The 20,936-nt window shown below is 39.7% G+C and overlaps 1 protein-coding gene across 1 annotated transcript in view; it reads left to right on the top strand.

Annotated features, from left to right (window-relative positions):
* Positions 1-8,874, top strand: part of MELK (maternal embryonic leucine zipper kinase) — a 99,966-nt gene extending 91,092 nt beyond the window's left edge. The window contains exons 17-18 of the mRNA XM_059142699.1: positions 5,888-5,991; positions 8,348-8,874. Of these exons, the coding sequence (XP_058998682.1) occupies positions 5,888-5,991; positions 8,348-8,525 (282 nt within the window). The 3' untranslated portion in view covers positions 8,526-8,874. The remainder of the gene's footprint in view (positions 1-5,887; positions 5,992-8,347) is intronic.
* Positions 8,875-20,936: the final 12,062 nt, after the last annotated feature.

The following is a 20,936-nucleotide window of genomic DNA, read 5'->3' as shown; positions in this document are numbered from 1 at the left end:
AAATCTCCAAACAAACAAAAGCCCAGGGCCAGACGGCTTCCCGGGGGAATTCTACCAAACATTTAAAGAAGAACTAATTCCTATTCTCCTGAAACTGTTCCAAAAAATAGAAATGGAAGGAAAACTTCCAAACTCATTTTATGAGGCCAGCATCACCTTGATCCCAAAACCAGACAAGGATCCCACCAAAAAAGAGAGCTATAGACCGATATCCTTGATGAACACAGATGCGAAAATACTCAACAAAATACTAGCCAATAGGATTCAACAGTACATTAAAAAGATTATTCACCACGACCAAGTGGGATTTATTCCAGGGCTGCAAGGTTGGTTCAACATCCGCAAATCAGTCAATGTGATACAACACATCAATAAAAGAAAGAACAAGAACCATATGATACTCTCAATAGATGCTGAAAAAGCATTTGACAAAGTACAACATCCCTTCCTGATCAAAACTCTTCAAAGTGTAGGGATAGAGGGCACATACCTCAATATCATCAAAGCCATCTATGAAAAACCCACCGCAAATATCATTCTCAATGGAGAAAAACTGAAAGCTTTTCCGCTAAGGTCAGGAACACGGCAGGGATGTCCATTATCACCACTGCTATTCAACATCGTACTAGAGGTCCTCGCCTCAGCAATCAGACAACAAAAGGAAATTAAAGGCATCCAAATCGGCAAAGAAGAAGTCAAATTATCACTCTTCGCAGATGATATGATACTATATGTGGAAAACCCAAAAGACTCCACTCCAAAACTGCTAGAACTTATACAGGAATTCAGTAAAGTGTCAGGATATAAAATCAATGCACAGAAATCAGTTGCATTTCTCTACACCAACAGCAAGACAGAAGAAAGAGATATTAAGGAGTCATTCCCATTTACAATTGCATCCAAAACCATAAGATACCTAGGAATAAACCTAACCAAAGAGACACAGAATCTATACTCAGAAAACTATAAAGTACTCATGAAAGAAATTGAGGAAGACACAAAGAAATGGAAAAATGTTCCATGCTCCTGGATTGGAAGAATAAATATTGTGAAAATGTCTATGCTACCTAAAGCAATCTACACATTTAATGCAATTCCTATCAAAGTACCATCCATCTTTTTCAAAGAAATGGAACAAATAATGCTAAAATTTATATGGAACCAGAAAAGACCTCGAATAGCCAAAGGGATATTGAAAAAGAAAGCCAACGTTGGTGGCATCACAATTCCGGACTTCAAGCTCTATTACAAAGCTGTCATCATCAAGACAGCATGGTACTGGCACAAAAACAGACACATAGATCAATGGAACAGAATAGAGAGCCCAGAAATAGACCCTCAAATCTATGGTCAACTAATCTTCGACAAAGCAGGAAAGAATGTCCAATGGAAAAAAGACAGCCTTTTCAATAAATGGTGCTGGGAAAATTGGACAGCCACATGCAGAAAAATGAAATTGGACCATTTCCTTACACCACACACAAAAATAGACTCAAAATGGATGAAGGATCTCAATGTACGAAAGGAATCCATCAAAATCCTTGAGGAGAACACGGGCAGCAACCTCTTCGACCTCTGCCGCAGCAACATCTTCCTAGGAACAACGCAAAAGGCAAGGGAAGCAAGGGAAAAAATGAACTACTGGGATTTCATCAAGATCAAAAGCTTTTGCACAGCAAAGGAAACAGTTAACAAAATCAAAAGACAACTGACAGAATGGGAGAAGATATTTGCAAACGACATATCAGATAAAGGACTAGTGTCCAGAATCTATAAAGAACTTAGCAAACTCAACACCCAAAGAACAAATAATCCAATCAAGAAATGGGCAGAAGACATGAACAGACATTTCTGCAAAGAAGACATCCAGATGGCGAACAGACACATGAAAAAGTGCTCCATATCACTCGGCATCAGGGAAATACAAATCAAAACCACAATGAGATATCACCTCACACCAGTCAGAATGGCTAAAATCAACAAATCAGGAAATGACAGATGCTGGCGAGGATGCGGAGAAAGGGGAACCCTCCTACACTGTTGGTGGGAATGCAAGCTGGTGCAGCCACTCTGGAAAACAGCATGGAGGTTCCTCAAAATGTTGAAAATAGAACTGCCCTATGACCCAGCAATTGCACTATTGGGTATTTACCCTAAAGATACAAATGTAGTGATCCAAAGGGGCACATGCACCCGAATGTTTATAGCAGCAATGTCCACAATAGCCAAACTATGGAAAGAACCTAGATGTCCATCAACAGATGAATGGATCAAGAAGATGTGGTATATATACACAATGGAATACTATGCAGCCATCAAAAGAAATGAAATCTTGCCATTTGCAACAACATGGATGGAACTAGAGCGTATCATGCTTAGCGAAATAAGTCAAGCAGAGAAAGACAACTATCATATGATCTCCCTGATATGAGGAAGTGGTGATACAACATGGAGGCTTAAGTGGGTAGAAGAAGAATAAATGAAACAAGATGGGATTGGGAGGGAGACAAACCATAAGTGACTCTTAATCTCACGAAACAAACTGAGGGTTGCCGGGGGGAGGGGGTTTGGAAGAAGGGGGTGGGATTATGGACACTGGGGAGGGTATGTGATTTGGTGAGTGCTGTGAAGTGTGTAAACCTGGTGATTCACAGACCTGTACCCCTGGGGATAAAAATATATGTTTATTAAAAAAAAAAAAAAAAGAAAGAAAATCATTGAGGAAAAAGGATTTCTTCCTGAACAGGTTGTTTTTTTGTTTTTGTTTTTATTTTTGAACAAGTTTTTAATGCAGACAAAAATACTCTATTCTGGGGGTGGGGACAGTGCCACAAAAGACATTTATTAGTAAAAAAGGAGAAGGAGCACCAACATTTAAGGCAGGGAGGGATGGTCTAACTCTGTTGTTTCATGCAGTACAGTCGGGGTTATGACTAGCACTGCCCTTGTTTATATAGCTGCTAGCTCCCAAGTCTTGAAGGGAAAACATGCCCACCAGCTGCCAGTCTTTTGTTTGTACAAGAAGGTCTAGATGAGAACACTTTTTCTGTATTGATTCTATCAGTGCTTTGTCCCTGAAGTCAAGAAGTACCTTGCCCATAAAGGATTACCTATTAAAGTTCTTTTGATATTGGGCAAAGCTGCTGGGTCACCCAGAACCCCCTGAGTTCAGCACTGAAGTGTCAAAGTGGTCTGCTTGTCCCCAAACACAATGTCTCTAATTCAGCCTCAAGAAAAGGGGGTCATAAGGACCTTTAAGGCTCATTACACCCAGTACTCTCTGGAAAGGATTGTCAGTGTTATGGAAGAGAATGTCATTCAAAGTCTAGAAGGATTACATCATTGAAGATGCCATTGTTGTAACAGAAAAAGTCATGAAAGCCATTAAGCTGGAAATGACGAATTTCTGTTAGAGAAAACTGTCCACATGTTTTGCATGACTTCACAGGATTTATGACAGAGCCAAGCAAGAAAATCATGAAGGAGTTCATAGATATGGCAAAAAAAAAAAAAAAGAAAGGAAAAAAGAAAAAAGAAAGAAAGAAAGAAAGAAAAAAAAAGGTGCGTGTGGGAGTGTTTCAAGATACGGGTCTTGGAGAAATTCAAGAACCAATAGACGCCACACCCGAAGAATGAGCAGAAGATGAATTGATAGAGATAAGTGCTTCTGAAACAGTGATAGATAATGAGGAAGAAGACATAGAAGAAGCAGTACCAGAAAGCACATTGACATTAGACAGTCTGGCTGAAAGGTTTCCATTATTCAGGACTGCTTTTGATTCCTTTTATGACATGGATCCTTTTATGATATGAGCACCGAAACTAAAGCAAACAGCAGAAGGAGGATTGGTACCGTACAGAAACATTTTCAATGAAATGAAAAAGCATGAAGTCAGGGACGCCTGGGTGGCTCAGTTGGTTGGACGACTGCCTTCGGCTCAGGTCATGGTCCTGGAGTCCCAGGATCGAGTCCCGCATTGGGCTCCCAGCTCCATGGGGAGTCTGCTTCTCTCTCTGACCTTCTCTTTGTTCATGCTCTCTCTCACTGTCTCTCTCTCAAGTAAATAAATAAAATCTTAAAAAAAAAAAAGAAGCATGAAGTCAGACAGAAATTACGATGTACTTCCATAAAGTTTCACCAAGTGTGCCTGCCCCTCCTGCCTCCCCTTCTACGTCTTCCACCTCTGCCACCCCTGAGACAGCAAGACCAGCCCTTCCTCTTCCTCCTCCTTCTCAGCCTGCTCAACATGAAGATGAGGATGAAGGCTTTTATGCTGATCCATTTTCACTTAATGAATGGTAAACCATCATCATGCCATACAGTTAGTAAACTTATCTATGCGTATGTGTGTCTTTGTGTGAGTATCTCATAGCAGTACAAGAATCATATGAGACATTTTTGTGTCATCATCATTTGCCTAAGTATTCATTGTATAGAACATTGTGTGCAGGACCCACAGAAGTGGATTGTCTGTCTTTACTTAGACATAAGGTGAGTGGTATTTACTATAAAATTAGTAATGTGTTAGTTTTCTTACTGTTCTATAACTTTGCTTTCAAAGAATTCTGTTACTGTACAGTATGCTTCTCTTGTGATTGGAGAAACTGCGTCTCAGCCTATCATCACCAGCAAGTGGTTTTTTAAAAAAATGTTTCTAATACTGTATTATGAGTATGACTGTATTACTGTATCCCATAAAAATTTTATAATCATTTGTTCATTAGTGTATAGGCTAAGCTACTGTGAAGCGATCATGTTGATTACACTAGGTTATCACGAAGCAATCCAGTTGCTGCTTCCTTGTTCTCAGTGCGTGAATCACAACACCTGTAAATAAATACAATTTTCTTTTTCACATTATCTTTTCATTTTTGATATCTAGTATCAGTAATACATGTAGTATCTATAGTGTTTTGTGTCATGTAAGACTATTGATGTAGGTTTCTAACAGATGATTCATCTTGTAAACAATGTAAACTTAGAGTATTGATAAATACAGTACAGTACTGTAAAAATATTTTCTCTCCTTAGTATTTTCTTAATAACATTTTCATTTCTCTAGATTGCTTTATCATAAGGGTATAGTATATATAATATATATATATAGGGGTGCCTGCGTGGCTCAATTGGTTAAGTGTCCAACTCTTGATTTTGGCTCAGGTCATGATCTCAGGGTTGTAAGATCAAGCCCCGTGTCAGGCTTCATGCTGCCCTGCCAGGGATTCTCTCTCTCTCCCTCTGCCCTTCTCCCCCCAAGCCCCTGCTCACATGCTCTATCTCTCTCTAGAAAACAAAAACAAAATAACAACAACAAAAAAAAACATATACAGAATATGTGTTAATTGACTACTACATATCTGTAAGACTTTCGGTCAACAAAATGCTATTAAGTTTTGGGGGAGTCTAAAGTTATATGTCGATTTTTTACTTTGTAGGGGGTCAGTGTCCCTAACCCCTGTGTTGTTCAAGGGTCAACTGTATATTCAAACAACGTTTCCTAGGGCATTTGTTTCATTTCTGACAGTTTACATTTTAGGACTGTTACCATCTCTAGCATAGCATGGGAAGAGAGAAACAAGTGAAGTTCAAATAGACATGTTAATTATTATTTAAGCATTTCTTTAAAAGATTGGTAGGAGAGGAGGATGAAAGGTTAAAAAGCATGATATGGATGTAGTTAGAAGTGAACATAATTTCTCCAAGCTCTTCAGTGCCATCTTACTTTAGCTTATTACCAAGAGTTGGTTGTAAATTGTTTCTGTATTTCTCTGGAATGTTTCCCTTTGAACTGGTACTATAAATGAGTTTGGGATCTCTCAGTTAGGCAGGATGGTCTTTGTGTTGATGTAAAGATTTACTTCTTACTCCTTGTTTTTCTTTTTTAAGCTTCACTATAATGTGACTACAACCCGATTAGTGAATCCAGATCAACTCTTGAATGAAATAATGTCTATTCTTCCAAAGAAGCACGTTGACTTTGTACAAAAGGGGTAAGAAGCACTCTTAGAGATTGTTGCATTTATTGCTTGCTGTCTGTTGAACTTTGAGAAGACGTCTATTGATTCTTCTCTTCTCTTTTTTAAAAAATATTTCTCCCACCTCGTTTTCATCAAAAAAGCTTTTATGCTAGTGTCATTATTCATAATTTAGTCTCGGTGTTATATGAGCTAGTGCCATATTGTCACCACTTTCAAAATAGGACCCTTCAGAATAGGAATAGACTTTTCAAAGTAGGAAAAATCTGAACTTCTTCCAGTTTTCTTTTCAGTCCTCTATTTTCCTCTGGTGTTCTGCTTTTTAATAATATTTATAAACTGCAATCTAAATTTAGAGACACCTCAAACCAATTAGGGATTTATATGGAACCCTTTCCTTTATGGCTTGCTGTTGGACAGGACTGGGTTTTTAGCACTTTATTAAATTATTTCACCTGAACTCTCTTCCACTGTTGAGTGAGCTGCCAGCAAAGCCTCCATGGCTGTGATCTCATGGTCTGAATGGCCAGACCTCTTCTCATTATCTAAGGTGTTCATATTTCTTTCTTTTTTTTTTTTTTAAAGATTTTTATTTATTTGACAGACAGATCACAAGTAGGCAGAGAGAGAGAGAGAGGAGGAGGCAGGCTCCCTGCCAAGCAGAGAGCCTGATGTGAGGCTCGATCCCAGGACCCTGGGATCATGACCTGAGCCGAAGGCAGAGGCTTTAACCACTGAGCCACCCAGGCGCCCCGGTGTTCATATTTCTAAGCATTTCCAGTTATGTCTCTAAAATTTCATTATTGAGGCAGATAAAAAGAGCCACTAATAGATGTAACAAAATATTTAACTAGAATATTCAATGCAGAGTAAGATTTTAAGAAACAATCTTTTGTAAAATAATTTTATTTTTCATTATCTGTAAATATTGGCAAGCATTCCTTACCTGAACCCTTGCTTTCTTCTTTAGGTATGATCAGAACAAACATAACTCACTCTTGCTTCATGCTTGGGCTGTATCAATGGTTCCAGAACCTCTAGCCAAATCTATATCAGAAAGCTTTCAATAATCTTTCCTTCAGCATATGATCTCTCTTTTCGATCACCAACTAGCTGTTAACCAATAATTTATTCTTCTGACTTCCTGATCAACTGCAAAGTCTCCACTTTGATCCTTTTTTTCCTTTTTAACTTTTCTGTTTGTTTTAAACTACTTTGTGAAAAAGCAGAGCAATGAAAGCTGTTTTTTTAGTGGTGTGATGTTACTAATCTCGACTGTATTCCATTATGATCTTTTACCAAACCAGAAGAATTGGTTTTTCTCTTCCATGGACTGAATTGCTCTCCACTTCATGTTCCCATAAGGAACCTTAACTATAGGGTACTCCTTTTGGCATTTCTGATAATGACTGCTCATTTTTAAGAGATCAAGACCCCAAACACAGATCCAAATTAGTCAGAAAAAGGATGATATTTTGTGAAACCTCATAACAGATACAAGTAATTTCTCCACACTTCTGTGGAACCCTGCCTAATCATCTGCCCCTAAATGTTTAGGGAACTGAAATTTAAAATAGATCCTATTGCTAATTATTTATTGGAGATTAGTAAGACAAACTAAAATATGCAAACAAATTTAAAAATTCACATGAATTCAATTTATCTAACTTTGCTGGAACATACCTATTTCTTAAGACATGTTTAAGGCTTCATTTGGACTGGACCCTTCCATCATCAGAGCTGTTATGTTGCAGTTCTAGTACATTCACCATGTGTTTCAACCATGGGAATATACCGTCTCCATGGGCTGTTATAACTCTGCCATAAAGTGTAACCATCCTAACCTCTTATTACTATTAGAAAAACCTCAAAAACATTTGCCCTTCTGACAGGTTGGTAGCTTCAGCTTTATTTATATCAAAGACAGAATTTTCTGATGAGGTGTACACACACAAAAAACTCTTAATCTTCCCTGCACTTTCCTTTGTTGTGAACATTGTGGAAATGGCCTAATGCTCACAGCTTACACTGTTGAAAGAGATACATAAAGAAAACCAGAAGATCTCTTGAGCATGAATGGCATGGGCGGCTCCAAAAGAAGGGCTTTTCTTTGGACAAGGGAAAATTCTGATAAAGCCTTTCATCTTTCTTCTTTCCTAAGATCCTAGTTCAACTTCTGGGAAAACACCAGTCATGCTCCATGACTAAGGTATAGCTAAATCATTTGGAAAGTGTAAGCAGTAATAGATTGCTTAATGTGAAATAATGGTTCATTTTCCCCACTGGCCTCCTGGAGGCTTAGAAATCTCTTATATTCTACAGAATATTCATGATGTTCCTACTAACTGGTTTCTTATCTTGTTTTTCGTAGCTATACACTGAAGTGTCAAACACAGTCAGATTTTGGTAAAGTGACAATGCAGTTTGAACTAGAAGTGTGCCAGCTTCAAAAACCCGATGTGGTGGGTATCAGGAGGCAGCGGCTTAAGGGTGATGCCTGGGTTTACAAGAGATTAGTGGAAGACATACTGTCTAGCTGCAAGGTATAATTGCTGGCTGATTCCCCCCTCTGCTGGATGAATATGGGTGTGATACAGCCTATGTGGAGACTGGTATGACTGGTTTTATCTTTAAAGTTCTTTGGAACTACAGACTTGTTTCTCAAGAGCTGTGTTAAGGACCAGTATCTTTTTGTTCTTAAACAAAAGATATTTTGCCAATGAATCTAAGGCGTGCGCATCTGTCATTATCTATTACTGTCTTTTTTAATCATGTGGCCTGGTATATTAATAACTGTTGACTTTCCTAGATTCACTTCCATATGTGAATGTGAGCTCTTAACTATGTCTCCTTTTAAATGTGTAATTTCTTTTTGAAATAAAATCATTTGTGAATATAGCAGGCTTCTCCTCTTCTTTGTATTTGATTTTGATCCAAACAAAACCTCAAATGGCTTCCTGACTATTAAGTAGAGACTATTTGGAGATGTTTTATCTGTTATCAAATATGCCTTGGGCAGAAAAACAGATAAGAATTCATTTGCATAATTTTTTCCTGTCTCTGATTTAAGTAGGATTTATTGAGATCGTTAACTAAGTCACAGCTGTGGTTACCAGAGTTAAACAGCACATTTAATATGTTGAATAAAAGACTATTGACTTCAGTAAGTGTGTTCGGTCAACAATGATAAGTATCTGAACTATGAACCCCCATGAAATGTTACTTTATGGTAATTTTCCTTAAGTCTCAATGTTGGCCCAGAATTTGTATTTTTATTTCATTTTATTGGTCTCTAAAGGCTAGCACTCAAGTTTTATTTGTATGGATTTTACCAATTAAACTAGTTGGAGAAAAATAGCACTACCTCTAGTCAGTAGTGAGAGGAGTATTTTGTCACTCATTTATTCAGTAAACATTTACTAAGTGCTTACAAACATTAGGCTCGGGCTGAAGATGGTATTTTCTAGTTAGCTCAAGGAGCTCAGAATCTATTAGGGGCAGATACAAAAATTAGTGTTTATAGTATAGAGGGGATGACCAACTTCAGAAGGTTAAGGGATGTTCTTGGAGGAAACAGTATTCTTAAAGGATATATAGGTGTTGTTCAGAAAGAGAAGAGGGAATATAACATTCCTGGCAGCAAGAAGAGTATATGCAAGGGCACGGAACTATAAAATGGCATACCTTATTTAGGGTAGAGGCAGTGTTGGGTCCATGGTCCAAGGGGCGAGACTGATTCAAAGCGAAGGTCAAGCAAAGCTTTATTTCACGCCAAGCATCAAGAACCAAACCGACCGGCCAGGGCCGTCTCTTGCAAAGAGGTGACCTCTCTCTGCCTTACAGACTAGCTTTTAAGGGCAAAGGCCATGTGGTTGGGCCTGGCCACGCATAGGTGACCAATGAGATTGTAACACAGAGAAAGCTGCACAGTCCTGCTAGGTCACACATCAGTGACCAATTGAATTACAATTTACCCTATAGTAGATTTTTTTTTTTAAGATTTTATTTATTTATTTGACAGAGAGAGATCACAAGTAGGCAAAGAAGCAGGCAGAGAGAGAGGAGGAAGCAGGCTCCCTGCTGAGCAGAGAGCCCGTCGCGGGACTTGGATTCCAGGACCGCAAGATCATGACCTGAGCCAAAGGCAGCAGCTTAACCCACTGAGCCACCCAGGGACCCTCTATAGTAGATATTTGAACTAGCCCCACCAATTGGATAGCTCTACCTGGCCTGACCCACCCTTGTATTTGGGCTTTGTTACCTGGGACTGGTTTCCCGATCTTGTTTTGTTTTGTTTTTTAAAGATTTTATTTATTTGACAGACAGATCACAAGTAGGTAGAGAGGCAGGTGGGGGTAGGGGGGCACAGGCTTCCTGCTGAGCAGAGAGCCCGATTCTGGGCTCCATTCCAGGACCCTGAGATCATGACCTGAGCTGAAGGCAGAGGCTTAACCCACTGAGCCACCCAGGCGCCCCTGGGACTTGTTTTTAAGTAAGTTCCCTGAAGGGGTTGGGGGCAGGGTCAGGATGGAGCTGTTCTGGCTAAATAGGCCCTTACTGCAGAAGGTGGTGCAAAGAGGAAATAGCTAGAGTTGAGGGTAAAACATTTAGCTAGAAATAAGGGACAGAAGAACTGGGAGGAACTCGAATGTTCCACTAAACTGTTTTGGCAAAGGGAAGCTGTCAGAGGGTTTTAAAATTTTTTAGAACAGCTTAGTGAAATATAATAAACACACCATAAAAATTCACCTCTTTAAAATGTATAATTCAGTGGGTTTTATTATATTCACGTTTGTGCAGCTCTTACTGCAATCTAATTTTAGAACATTTTCATCACCTCAGAGGGCAACCCTACATCCGTCAGTGGTCACTCCCCACTCCCCCACCCCACAGCCCCTGGCTCCTACTAATCTACTTCCTGTGTCTGCATCTGAGTATTCTGGACATTTCATGTACATGGGCTCATACAGTATGTGGCCTGTTGGGTCTGGTTTCTTTCACTTAAATAATGTTTTCAAGATTCATTTTGTTGTAGCTTGTGTCAGCACTTCATTCCATGTTACAGCTGAATAATAGTCCATTGAATGGCTGTATCACATTTTATCTACCCATTTATCAGTTGATAGACATTCAGGTTGTTTATACTTCTTGGTTATTATAAATAACGTTGCTATGAGCAGTTGTGTACAAATTTTTGCGTGGACGTGTTTTCAGTTGTTTATATATACCTTGGGGTAGAATTGTGGAGTCATTAAACATTTTGAGGAACTGACAAACTACTTCCAGTTTTATGGTCCCACCAGTGATATATGAGGGGTCTAATATTTCTGCATTTGCTGTAACATTTGTTATTGTCCGTCTTTTTTATTTTAGCTCTGTGCAGTAGTATCTCATTATGGTTATGATTCGCTTTTCCCTAATGACTAATGATATTGAGCATCTTTTCATGTGCTTATTGGTCATATATCTTTTTGGAGAAATATCTGTTCACACCCTTTGCCCATATTGAATCTGTTTGTTTATCTTTTTATTGTTAAGTTGCAAGAATTCTATAGTCTTGCTGTAAGCCTTTTACCAAAAATGTGATGCAAATATTTTCTGTAATTCTGTAGGTAGTCTTTTTACTTCCTTGTTAGTGTCTTTTGAAAAACAAAAGTTTTATATTTTCTAAAATCCAATCCAGCTATTTTTATAAAACATAAGAGAAGAATCACCCTTGTATTCCTGTGGCAGATGGCACAGTCTGGAGCAAAAACTTTTGACCACGAGGCACAATAAGAAGTCCATTTTACTTTGGGATGCATCACACATAAATGTCAAATACTGCTTAGCTTTTCTATAAATATGATACTATTTTCTATTTTATTTTCTAATGTAAACATCTAGTCTGACAACCGCAGTCTTTACACTGGAGTTTTAGTATATTTACTTTAAAAATTAAAAATTTTAAATATCTTTTTTGGGGATTAATTCAGCCTAGAAATGCTGTCATTGGCTCTACTACCCCTCGGCCTGGATCAAGTAAAAAATAGGTAACTTCATTGCTATTTGGGCTAAGTCTTGCTTTTCTTTAAGGAAATAAATGTTAATGGTTGCCATAGCATCTAAAATCTATCACTTAGCTCTACATCTTTAGAGCCATTTGGAAAATTAAAGGGGTATAGCTGGGAGTAAATGAGGGTGGGTTAAATCCTAAAAGGCAAATATGGTTTAGATTGTTGACACTGAACTGAACCTGCTTAGTTTGAAGTTGGCTTCCCTTTCCATTGCACAGCCATACCTGGACTTCTTTGGAGGGTGTATGTAAATTTTATGTCCAGAGGAAGGCAACCTCAAATACCTGAAGGTCTGTCACGAGGGGAAAACAGGAGACTTGTTTTGGTGATAGTAGCAGGCAAAGTAAGTCCAGTGAGAAGTTGGAGGTAGAGGTCGTATCTTATTCGCCTTTGTGTTCCAAGCATTTAGTAGTACCTGGGCTGTGGCAGGGACTCCGCATAAACTTACAGAGCTGAACCGTATTGAAGTTAAGCTCACAATAAAGAGCTTTCAGAAAAATTCCAAGGTACCTGACAGAAGACTGTGCCTGGGAATACAGTGTTTTCCCTGTCACTGGATGTGTGCAGACATGTTGGACAGCCATTCATAGGAAAGGTCATAGGAGGGATTTAAGTTCTGAACTGAAACCAGTGGTCGTAAGCTCCTATCTGCCGTAGTATCCATGGTCCATTAGCAGTGTGGAAGATAATGAATCAATTATTTGGATATTGGGGGTAGAGTGACTGCAGAAGCTTTGGCAGCAGCATTTTAGGTCATTCTGAGTATTTTGCAAATTGAGGATGATAGAATGGTGAATGAGTTGCAGGAGCGATAAAAGGTTGTGTTTGCTGGCTGTGATAAGGAGAAATAAAGTAATGATCCTAGTATAACTACCTAAGATTGAATACCCACTATGTGCCAGACTCTTCACTGCATGATTTATATCCGGCATCAGCAAACTGGTCTGTGGGCCACCCTGTAGCCTTTTTTGATAATTTCATTGGAACATAGCTGTGCCCACAGTCTTACACAAACTGGTTATGATGTAGGAAAACTTCACTAATTCAGTGTAATTTTTTAAAAGATTTTATTTATTTATTTGACAGAGAGAGATCACAGTACACAGAGAGGCAGGCAGAGAGAGAGAGAGGGAAGCAGGCTCCCTGCCGAGCAGAGAGCCCGATGCGGCACTCGATCCCAGGACCCTGAGATCATGACCCGAGCCGAAGGCAGCGGCTTAACCCACTGAGCCACCCAGGCGCCCCCTAATTCAGTGTAATTTACTACAATTGAGTTTGTTTTGTGAATCTTAGTGAAAGTAAGAAATTCTAAATGTCTTCCTCTGCATAAGAAGAATATAGTCTACTAAGAAAACAAGAATTGAAAGACTTTCAGCTTCTTGGTTCCACAGTGATTTTGTACATTTTAAAGAGCTTATTTTTATGACTGATTATTATGTAATATAGGCCTATAGAGTTATATTTTTAAAAGTCTTTCTGTAGGCTCTGAGTTAGGATCTATGTCCTTGCATTTTCTAACTTCCGGAGGCTACCCACATTTCTCAGCTTTTGACCCTCTTCCTTCCATCTTCAGACAAAGGCAAATTGAGTCCTTTTCACATTGTATTACTCTTTTGCACGATCACATTTCCCCCTGACTCTAAACTCTTCTCCCTCCCTCTTCCACTTTTAGAGACCGTAATGGTTACATTGGGCCTGCTCGTGTCTTGCAGGAGTAGTTCCCTGTCTTAGAGTTAGCTGTTTGGCAACTTTAATTCCGTAATTCCATTTGTACGCTTGATTCTCCTTTGACATGTAGCACACCATATTCATAGATTCCAGGAATTAGGATGTGATGTCTGTGGTGTGGGGTGATTCTTCTGCCCATCGCAGTGGTTAACTGATTTTTGACGAAGATACCAGGACGTTTCAGTTGGGGAAAGAATAGTCTTTTTAATTAATGGCGTTCAGGGGTGCCTGGCTAGCTCAGTAGGTAAAGCATGTGGCTTTTCATCTTAGAATTATGAGTTTGAGTGCCACATTGGGTGTGGAGATTGCTTAAAAATAAAATCTTAAAAAAAATAAAAGCAAATGATATTCAGATAATTGGATGTTCACATGCAAAAATGAAGTTGGACTCCTCCCTCACACCATGTAAAAAATTAACTTAAAATGGATCAGAACCATGGGACACCTGGTGGCTCAGTTGATTATGTGTCTCCCTTCAGCTCTGGTCATGATCCCAGGGTTTGGAGATTGAGTCCATATCAGGTTCACTGCTCAGCAGAAAGTCTACTTCTCCCTCGCCCTCTGCTTTCTACCCCCTGCTCATGCTCTGTCTCTCACTCTTTCTGTAAAATAAACAAATAAATGTTAAAAAAAAGAAAAAATAGGATCAGAACCTAAATATAAAAGTGAAAATGATAAAAATTCATTAAAAATGTGTGGGAGTAAATAAATCTTGGATTAGGTAATGGTTACTTAGACATAACATGAAAAGTACAAGCAACAAGTGAAAATACAGATACATTGGACTTTACCAAAGTTAAGAACTTCAGAGGACACCATCAAAAAAAAAGAAAAAACAGTCTACAGAATGGAAGAAAATATTTGCTAAATACATCTGATAAATGACTTGTATCAAAATATAAAAGAATTCTTAAAACTCAACCAGAAGGAGACAACACAATTTTAAAAAGGGGGCAAATGATCTGAACACATACTTCACCCAAGAAGATACACATATGGCAAATCAAGGTATGACAAGATGCTCAACATCATTTGTCATTAGAGAATTTCAAATTAAAACAAGATACCACGACACACCTATTAGAATGGCTAAAATCCAAGAAACTGACAATACCAAATCCTGACAAAGATGTAGAGCAACAGGATCTCTCATGCATTGCTGATAGAAATGGAAAATAGCACAGCCACTTTGGATGCCAGTTTGATAGTTTCTTAGAAAGCTAAACATACTCTCCCCATATAAGTCAGTAATTGTGTTCCTACATCTTTGTCTAGTGGATTTGAAAACTGAGGTCCACACAAAGACTTATTCATAATTGCCAAAAATTTGAAGCAACAAAAATATTCTTCAGTATGTGAATGGCTAAACAAACTGTGGTATACCCATACATTTTTTCAACAATAAAAAGAAATGAGCTATCAAAGCCAGGAGAACACCTGGAGGAACATTAACTGCATATTACTAAGTGAAAGAAGCCAGTCTGCAGAGTCTGCCCACTGTATGATTAGAATTATATGGCCTTCTCGAAGGGGCAAAACTAAAGAGACATTAAAAAAATCGGTGGTTGCCACTGGGATGGGAAGGAGTGTTGAGTAAGTGGAGCACAGGAATTTTTAGGGTGGCAAAACTAGTCTGTATGATACAGTAATGGTGGGCACATAATATTATGCATCTGTGAAAGCCTATAGAACTTTACAGCACAAAGTGTAAACTCTAGTTATCTGAATCTGTTCAGGCCACGATAGCAAAGTACCACAGACTGGGTGGTTTAAATAGCACTTATTTCTCATAGTTCCGAAGGCTGAGAACTCCCCAGGATCAAGGTACTGGCAGATGCCTGCTTCCTGGTTCGGGCAGCTGCCTTCTCACTGTGACTTAATGTGGTGGCAGAAGAGAGGGAGCTCTGGAGTCTCTTTTGAAAGGGCACGAATCCCATTCATGAGGGCTCCGTCCCTCCACTTGATGACCTCCCAAAGCCCCACCTTCAAATACCATCACCTTGGAGATTAGGTTTCAACATATGATTTGGGGGTGGGGAGTCTACGGCCATACCACCCTGAACGCGCCCGATCTCGTCTGATTTGGGGGTGGGGGAGTCCACACATTCAGTGTGCAGTATTATTGTACGTGAATTAAATCACTTAAGCTGGGATATCTCAGGGAGGGATATATTCTGTAACAAGAGAAACTAGCTATTAAAAAATGTATGAGGGGTGCCTAGGTGGCTCAGTGGGTTAAAGCCTCTGCCTTCTGCTCAGGTCATGATCTCAGTGTCCTGGGATTGAGCCCCGCATTGGACTCTCTGATCCGCGGGGAGCCTGCTTCCCCCTCTCTCTCTCTGCCTGCCTCTCTGCCTACTTGTGATCTCTGTCAAATAAATAAATAAATTTCTTTAAAAAAATGTATGAAATAACCTCACTGGTGGGGGTGGGGGAAAAGTTGCCTATCTGAGTACCTTTGGAAATGAAGAGAGTATGTAAAACTCAAGACAGAAGGAACCACACGGTACTCTAAATACTAAAATTGTTTCCCATGAGAGGACAAGTTAACAATTCTGGTACTTGTATACTGGAACTAAAGTAAATAGATGGTAGATGGTGGAAGCTAGATTTCTAACTGTTGAAGTGGGAATTTACAGGTAAGGGAAAGAGGCTAGAATGATCCATGTCTGTGTGGTGATGGATTAGGGAAGGAGATATGAGTAAGAACTCATTTACCTTTTTTTTTTTTTTTAAAGAGAGGGAGAGTGGGGGAGGGACAGAGGGAGAAGGAGAGAGAGAATCTTAAGTAGAGTCCATGTCCATCGTGGAGCCCAACATAGGGCTTAATCGCACAACCCTGAGATTATGACCTGAGCTGAAATCAAGAATTAGACCCTTTGACAGAGCCACCCGGGTTTCCCAGATCTCATTTACCTTAATATAGACACAGATGGTTATATACAGTATGGAGTTTCCTCAAGATGTTAAGAGTAGAGATGTTAAAATGTTAAGAGTAGAGCTACCCTATGACCCAGCAATTGCACTACTAGGTATTTGCCCCAAAGATACAGATGTAGTGAAAAGAAGGAGCACATGCACTACAATGTTCATAGCAGCAATGTCCACAATAGCCCAACTGTGGAAGGAGTTGAGATGCCCTTCAACAAACGAATGGAAAAAGATGTAATACATATACACAGTGGAATATTATTCAGCCATCAGAAACAATACCCACCATTTGCATCAACATGGATGGCACCAACATGGGACTGGAGGGGATTATGTTAAGTGAAGTAAGTCAAGCAGAGAAAGACAATTATCACGGTTTCACTCATATGTGGAACATAAGCAATGGCACGGAGGACCACAGGGGAAGGGAGGGAAATCTAAAAGGGGAGAAATCAGAGAGGGAGATGAACCATGAGAGACTATGGATCCAAGAAACAATCTGGGGGTCTCAGAGGGGAGGAGAGTTGGGGGGGTAAAAGGGTGATGGGTATTAAGGAGGTCACGTGCTATGATGACCACTGGGTGTTATACTTAACTAATGAATCACTGAACACTAACTCAAAAACTAATTGTACTATATAGGGGCCAAATGAATATAAAGTGTATATTTAAACAGAAAAAAATGTTTATAGACCTGTGTATATATACAACTTAGTATCAGCACATGTATTTCTTTGTTTTGTCAGCTGAGGTCTGAAAGACACCTTGGTAGTAACCAGCAGACCTAGTGCCTAGATCTTGTTTCTTTTTTTTTTTTTTTTTAAAGATTTTATTTATTTATTTGACAGAGAGAGATCACAAGTAGGCAGAGAGGCAGGCAGGCAGAGAGAGGAGGAAGCAGGCTCCCTGCTGAGCAGAGAGCCCGATGCGGGACTCGATCCCAGGACTCTGAGATCATGACCTGAGCCGAAGGCAGCGGCTTAAGCCACTGAGCCACCCAGGCGCCCCTAGATCTTGTTTCTAATATCATTCTCCAATTAAAGGAATCAGGACTGCTTGGAGAAACAGCTGATTTTATCTAGGACTGGGGCAGGAAATAATGAAAGATGAGTCTGAAACATAGTGCCAGGAAGTAAGGAAGTGCTAACAACAGCAATACTCACATTGATGGGCATATGTCATCAGGTGGAGAGAACTTGGAGTTGTTAGCAGATTTTTAAGATGTTTGAAATGGCAGTTATTGTTAAAAGCTCTGTTATGACTGAGCAGAGAGATTTTGGGCACTTGGCTTGGCCTTTGAGAGCTTCAGGTTCTCAGCTGTTAAACAACAGTGCCCTCTTCAGGAGGCAGTTGTAAGATGGTCAGAGTATGTGTGCATTCAGAATACAGGGTCTGTCTAAAGTCAGCCCAGAAGATGAGATTCACAGAATCCTTCCAAGTGGACTCTGTGTCGAGTGGTCTTGTCAAGATGCAAATCTTATATGTATGCCCAGTCCTTCCACTGATAAACCTAAGGCCCCCAAATGATTAGCCAACTGACGCAAGGCCATTTGTTGAATATATGGTCATTCTTGACTTACTTTTAACATCATTTCGTTCAGTTACTCAGTCAATATCTGTTGAATTTGAACTTCATGTTGGTGGTAGGTGAGTTATGGGAAAGAATACATGTATTTTCCTGCCATCAGGGTGCTCAGGGTCTCAATGAGAAATCCGTTGGGCAGCAACAAGATGCATTGAAGTTCACACATGGGGTTTGCAGGGGTCACCTTTCCATGTGATCTTCCAAGCCAACTTTCCAAGAGGCAACTGTTTCTAAGAGCATATGAGAAGAAGGGTCTGGGGTATAACCTCTTATTCCTACTTTAATGCATTGTGAAGACTTCTCTGAGACCAGCTGTAGCTTTTTGTATCACTATCAACAAATCTGTGCACTTGAGCAGGAAGAGTGCTGGATTCTGGTACTCAGGTCTATGGACTCCTGAGCTGATTCTGTTTATAACCTTGGATAAGTTACTGGCCATCTCTGGGTTTGTTTCTATAAACATGACACACACATGCAAACATATACAAACCTCTTTCAGGGTCTGTCCTAGCTGATACCACACATGATGTCAAGGTTTGAGTGTAATTAGGAGAGATAGTTTCAAGTTTCGGCTAAGGTAAGTAGCTCCAACAGAGTAGCTATGAACACCTCACCATGTGCCATAGTATATGCTTAAAATACAACACTCCTTACAAAGAACACTCTGACCTGGACAGCACACTTCCTCTATGTTTAGGTGTTCATTTTGCTGATCTCCTTGGTGTTTTGAATTCCCAGTCTGTTTTATACACTCTGAGAAGACTCAGGCATTCACTTGATGGAGAGAAATAACTTGCTCAGAAAAATATTTAGAATTACCAAGCACAGAGTTATATAGCAGAAAGATTTAATTCCAAGGGAGGCTTTCAACGAAATTTGGTGGTTCATGGGAAGTTTCTTGCGTTTGTCCTGAAAGACCTAAACCATCCGGAAGGCCAGGGTGTTCTTGGAGGTGAGAGTGATCCACTTTGATATTTTAGTGTCAGAGGTGCCAAAAAACTGACTTTTGTGGGGGGATATCTCTCACGATTTAATATTTTTATTTTTATATTTTAATGTATTTTTAATGTTAAATTTGATTCTGTTTTGGACTAGATATTAGAATGAGGAAATATTGATTTATACAATTTCAGAGCTGAAAATAGCCCTTGAGATAAAAGACTACTGCCCTTTTCTCTACCGCACCCTGTCCCTGCCATGTCCTTAGCTGAGAGGAGGATCTTTTTTTAGAGAAAGAGATAGAAAGAAATCATAGGGGACAACTCCAGGGTGACAAGATCCACCATCCATCATGGCTCCTGACCACGAACAGTTGGAGCCTTTCTCTTTACTCTGTGGTTTTTTTTTTAATTAACCTTTTTTCATTTTTCCTACTTTAGAATTTCACATTATAGTCCTTTGTTCATTCTCCTCTTTTCTCTCGATAATGAAAATGGATATAATATGAACTTAAACTCACTTGCCCTGGGTCATTGCCAGTGCTTAATAAAAGTGTATTAGTATTTGTAGTAATGATAATAACCCGCAGATAATGATGTCGCTAAAGACCAAAGGGTCCCCTTGCATGAGAAGCCCCCCCTTCCAGTCTCCTAGCTTTGCTGGATTTAACGGAGACCTTGACTGCTTCAGATAGTCATTGTCCCTTTTAAATTATCAAGGTTTCATGGAGACAAGCATTCTTCACTTAAGGGTTTTCCAGACTGTCTGATGTGCTGGGCTCTGGATAACCTTGTTCCTATGTCATCATATGTCATGCTGCCTCTCAGAAATTGTTCCCTGATGTTTGCAAAAATGAACTACTTAAAGGAAAACCAGAAGAAATTCCCTTTGTTCACTTACACACACACACACACACACACACACACACACACACACACACTTCACTATTGGAAATGGTTACACCTGGATAAGTGAGTCAGGGTCATGAGGAGATTTTAAGTTGTTGTATGATGTGAGGAACAGTAGGAGGAGATGAGACTTTACAGAGGTGAGACTGAGGAGGGCATGTGACAGGCATCTTCACAAATCTGAAGATACATGGAAGAGGGATTTGAACTTTTCTGGGTACACCTGTCGGGTACAAAGAAGACCAAATGCATGGGTATAATAAGTTGGATTTGGTTTGATACAAGGTAGGCTTTTCTTCTTAGTTGTCTAAGAAGGAAACACACTTGCCCAGAAAGTGGCTAATCCCCTATCCCGGAGTGCTCCTGCTGGAGCAACAGTGGAGTTCCCCCAACTGGGACTGTTGAGGAGGAGTTGTAAAGACTAAGTGACAACTGAAATGAATCACTTGAGGCTCCTTTCTAACCCCAAGGGGCAATAATTCTATGAGGTTCTTGATATGAGAATCTTGATCCCATTTCTACATGGTAAAGTGGGAGTCCAAGGGGTTTCTTGATAGAAAGCTCAAGTCTAGGGTCCGGCTTTAGGAAAGGGAAAATGGCTTTGTCCAATGGCCCAGCATCTCCTCTGGCCCTAGGGTTATATGAGTGGATCTAAGCCTGAGGCAAACTGCACCATTGTCAACTACACATCTGAGGAATAGGTGAAGTAGTTGAAGAGAGACAGGAGAGGAAACAAGTCATCAAAGTTAAGAGAGGAGGCCTTTGAAGGAGGCATAGACACCAGCCCTGAAAGCTGCTAAGAGGACTAGGAGG

The sequence above is a fragment of the Mustela lutreola genome, chromosome 12 (genome assembly GCF_030435805.1).
Source record: "Mustela lutreola isolate mMusLut2 chromosome 12, mMusLut2.pri, whole genome shotgun sequence".
Lineage (NCBI taxonomy): Eukaryota > Metazoa > Chordata > Mammalia > Carnivora > Mustelidae > Mustela > Mustela lutreola.
The sequence above is the reverse complement of the archived record's forward strand: the minus strand, read 5'-3'. Positions and strand labels throughout refer to the sequence as shown.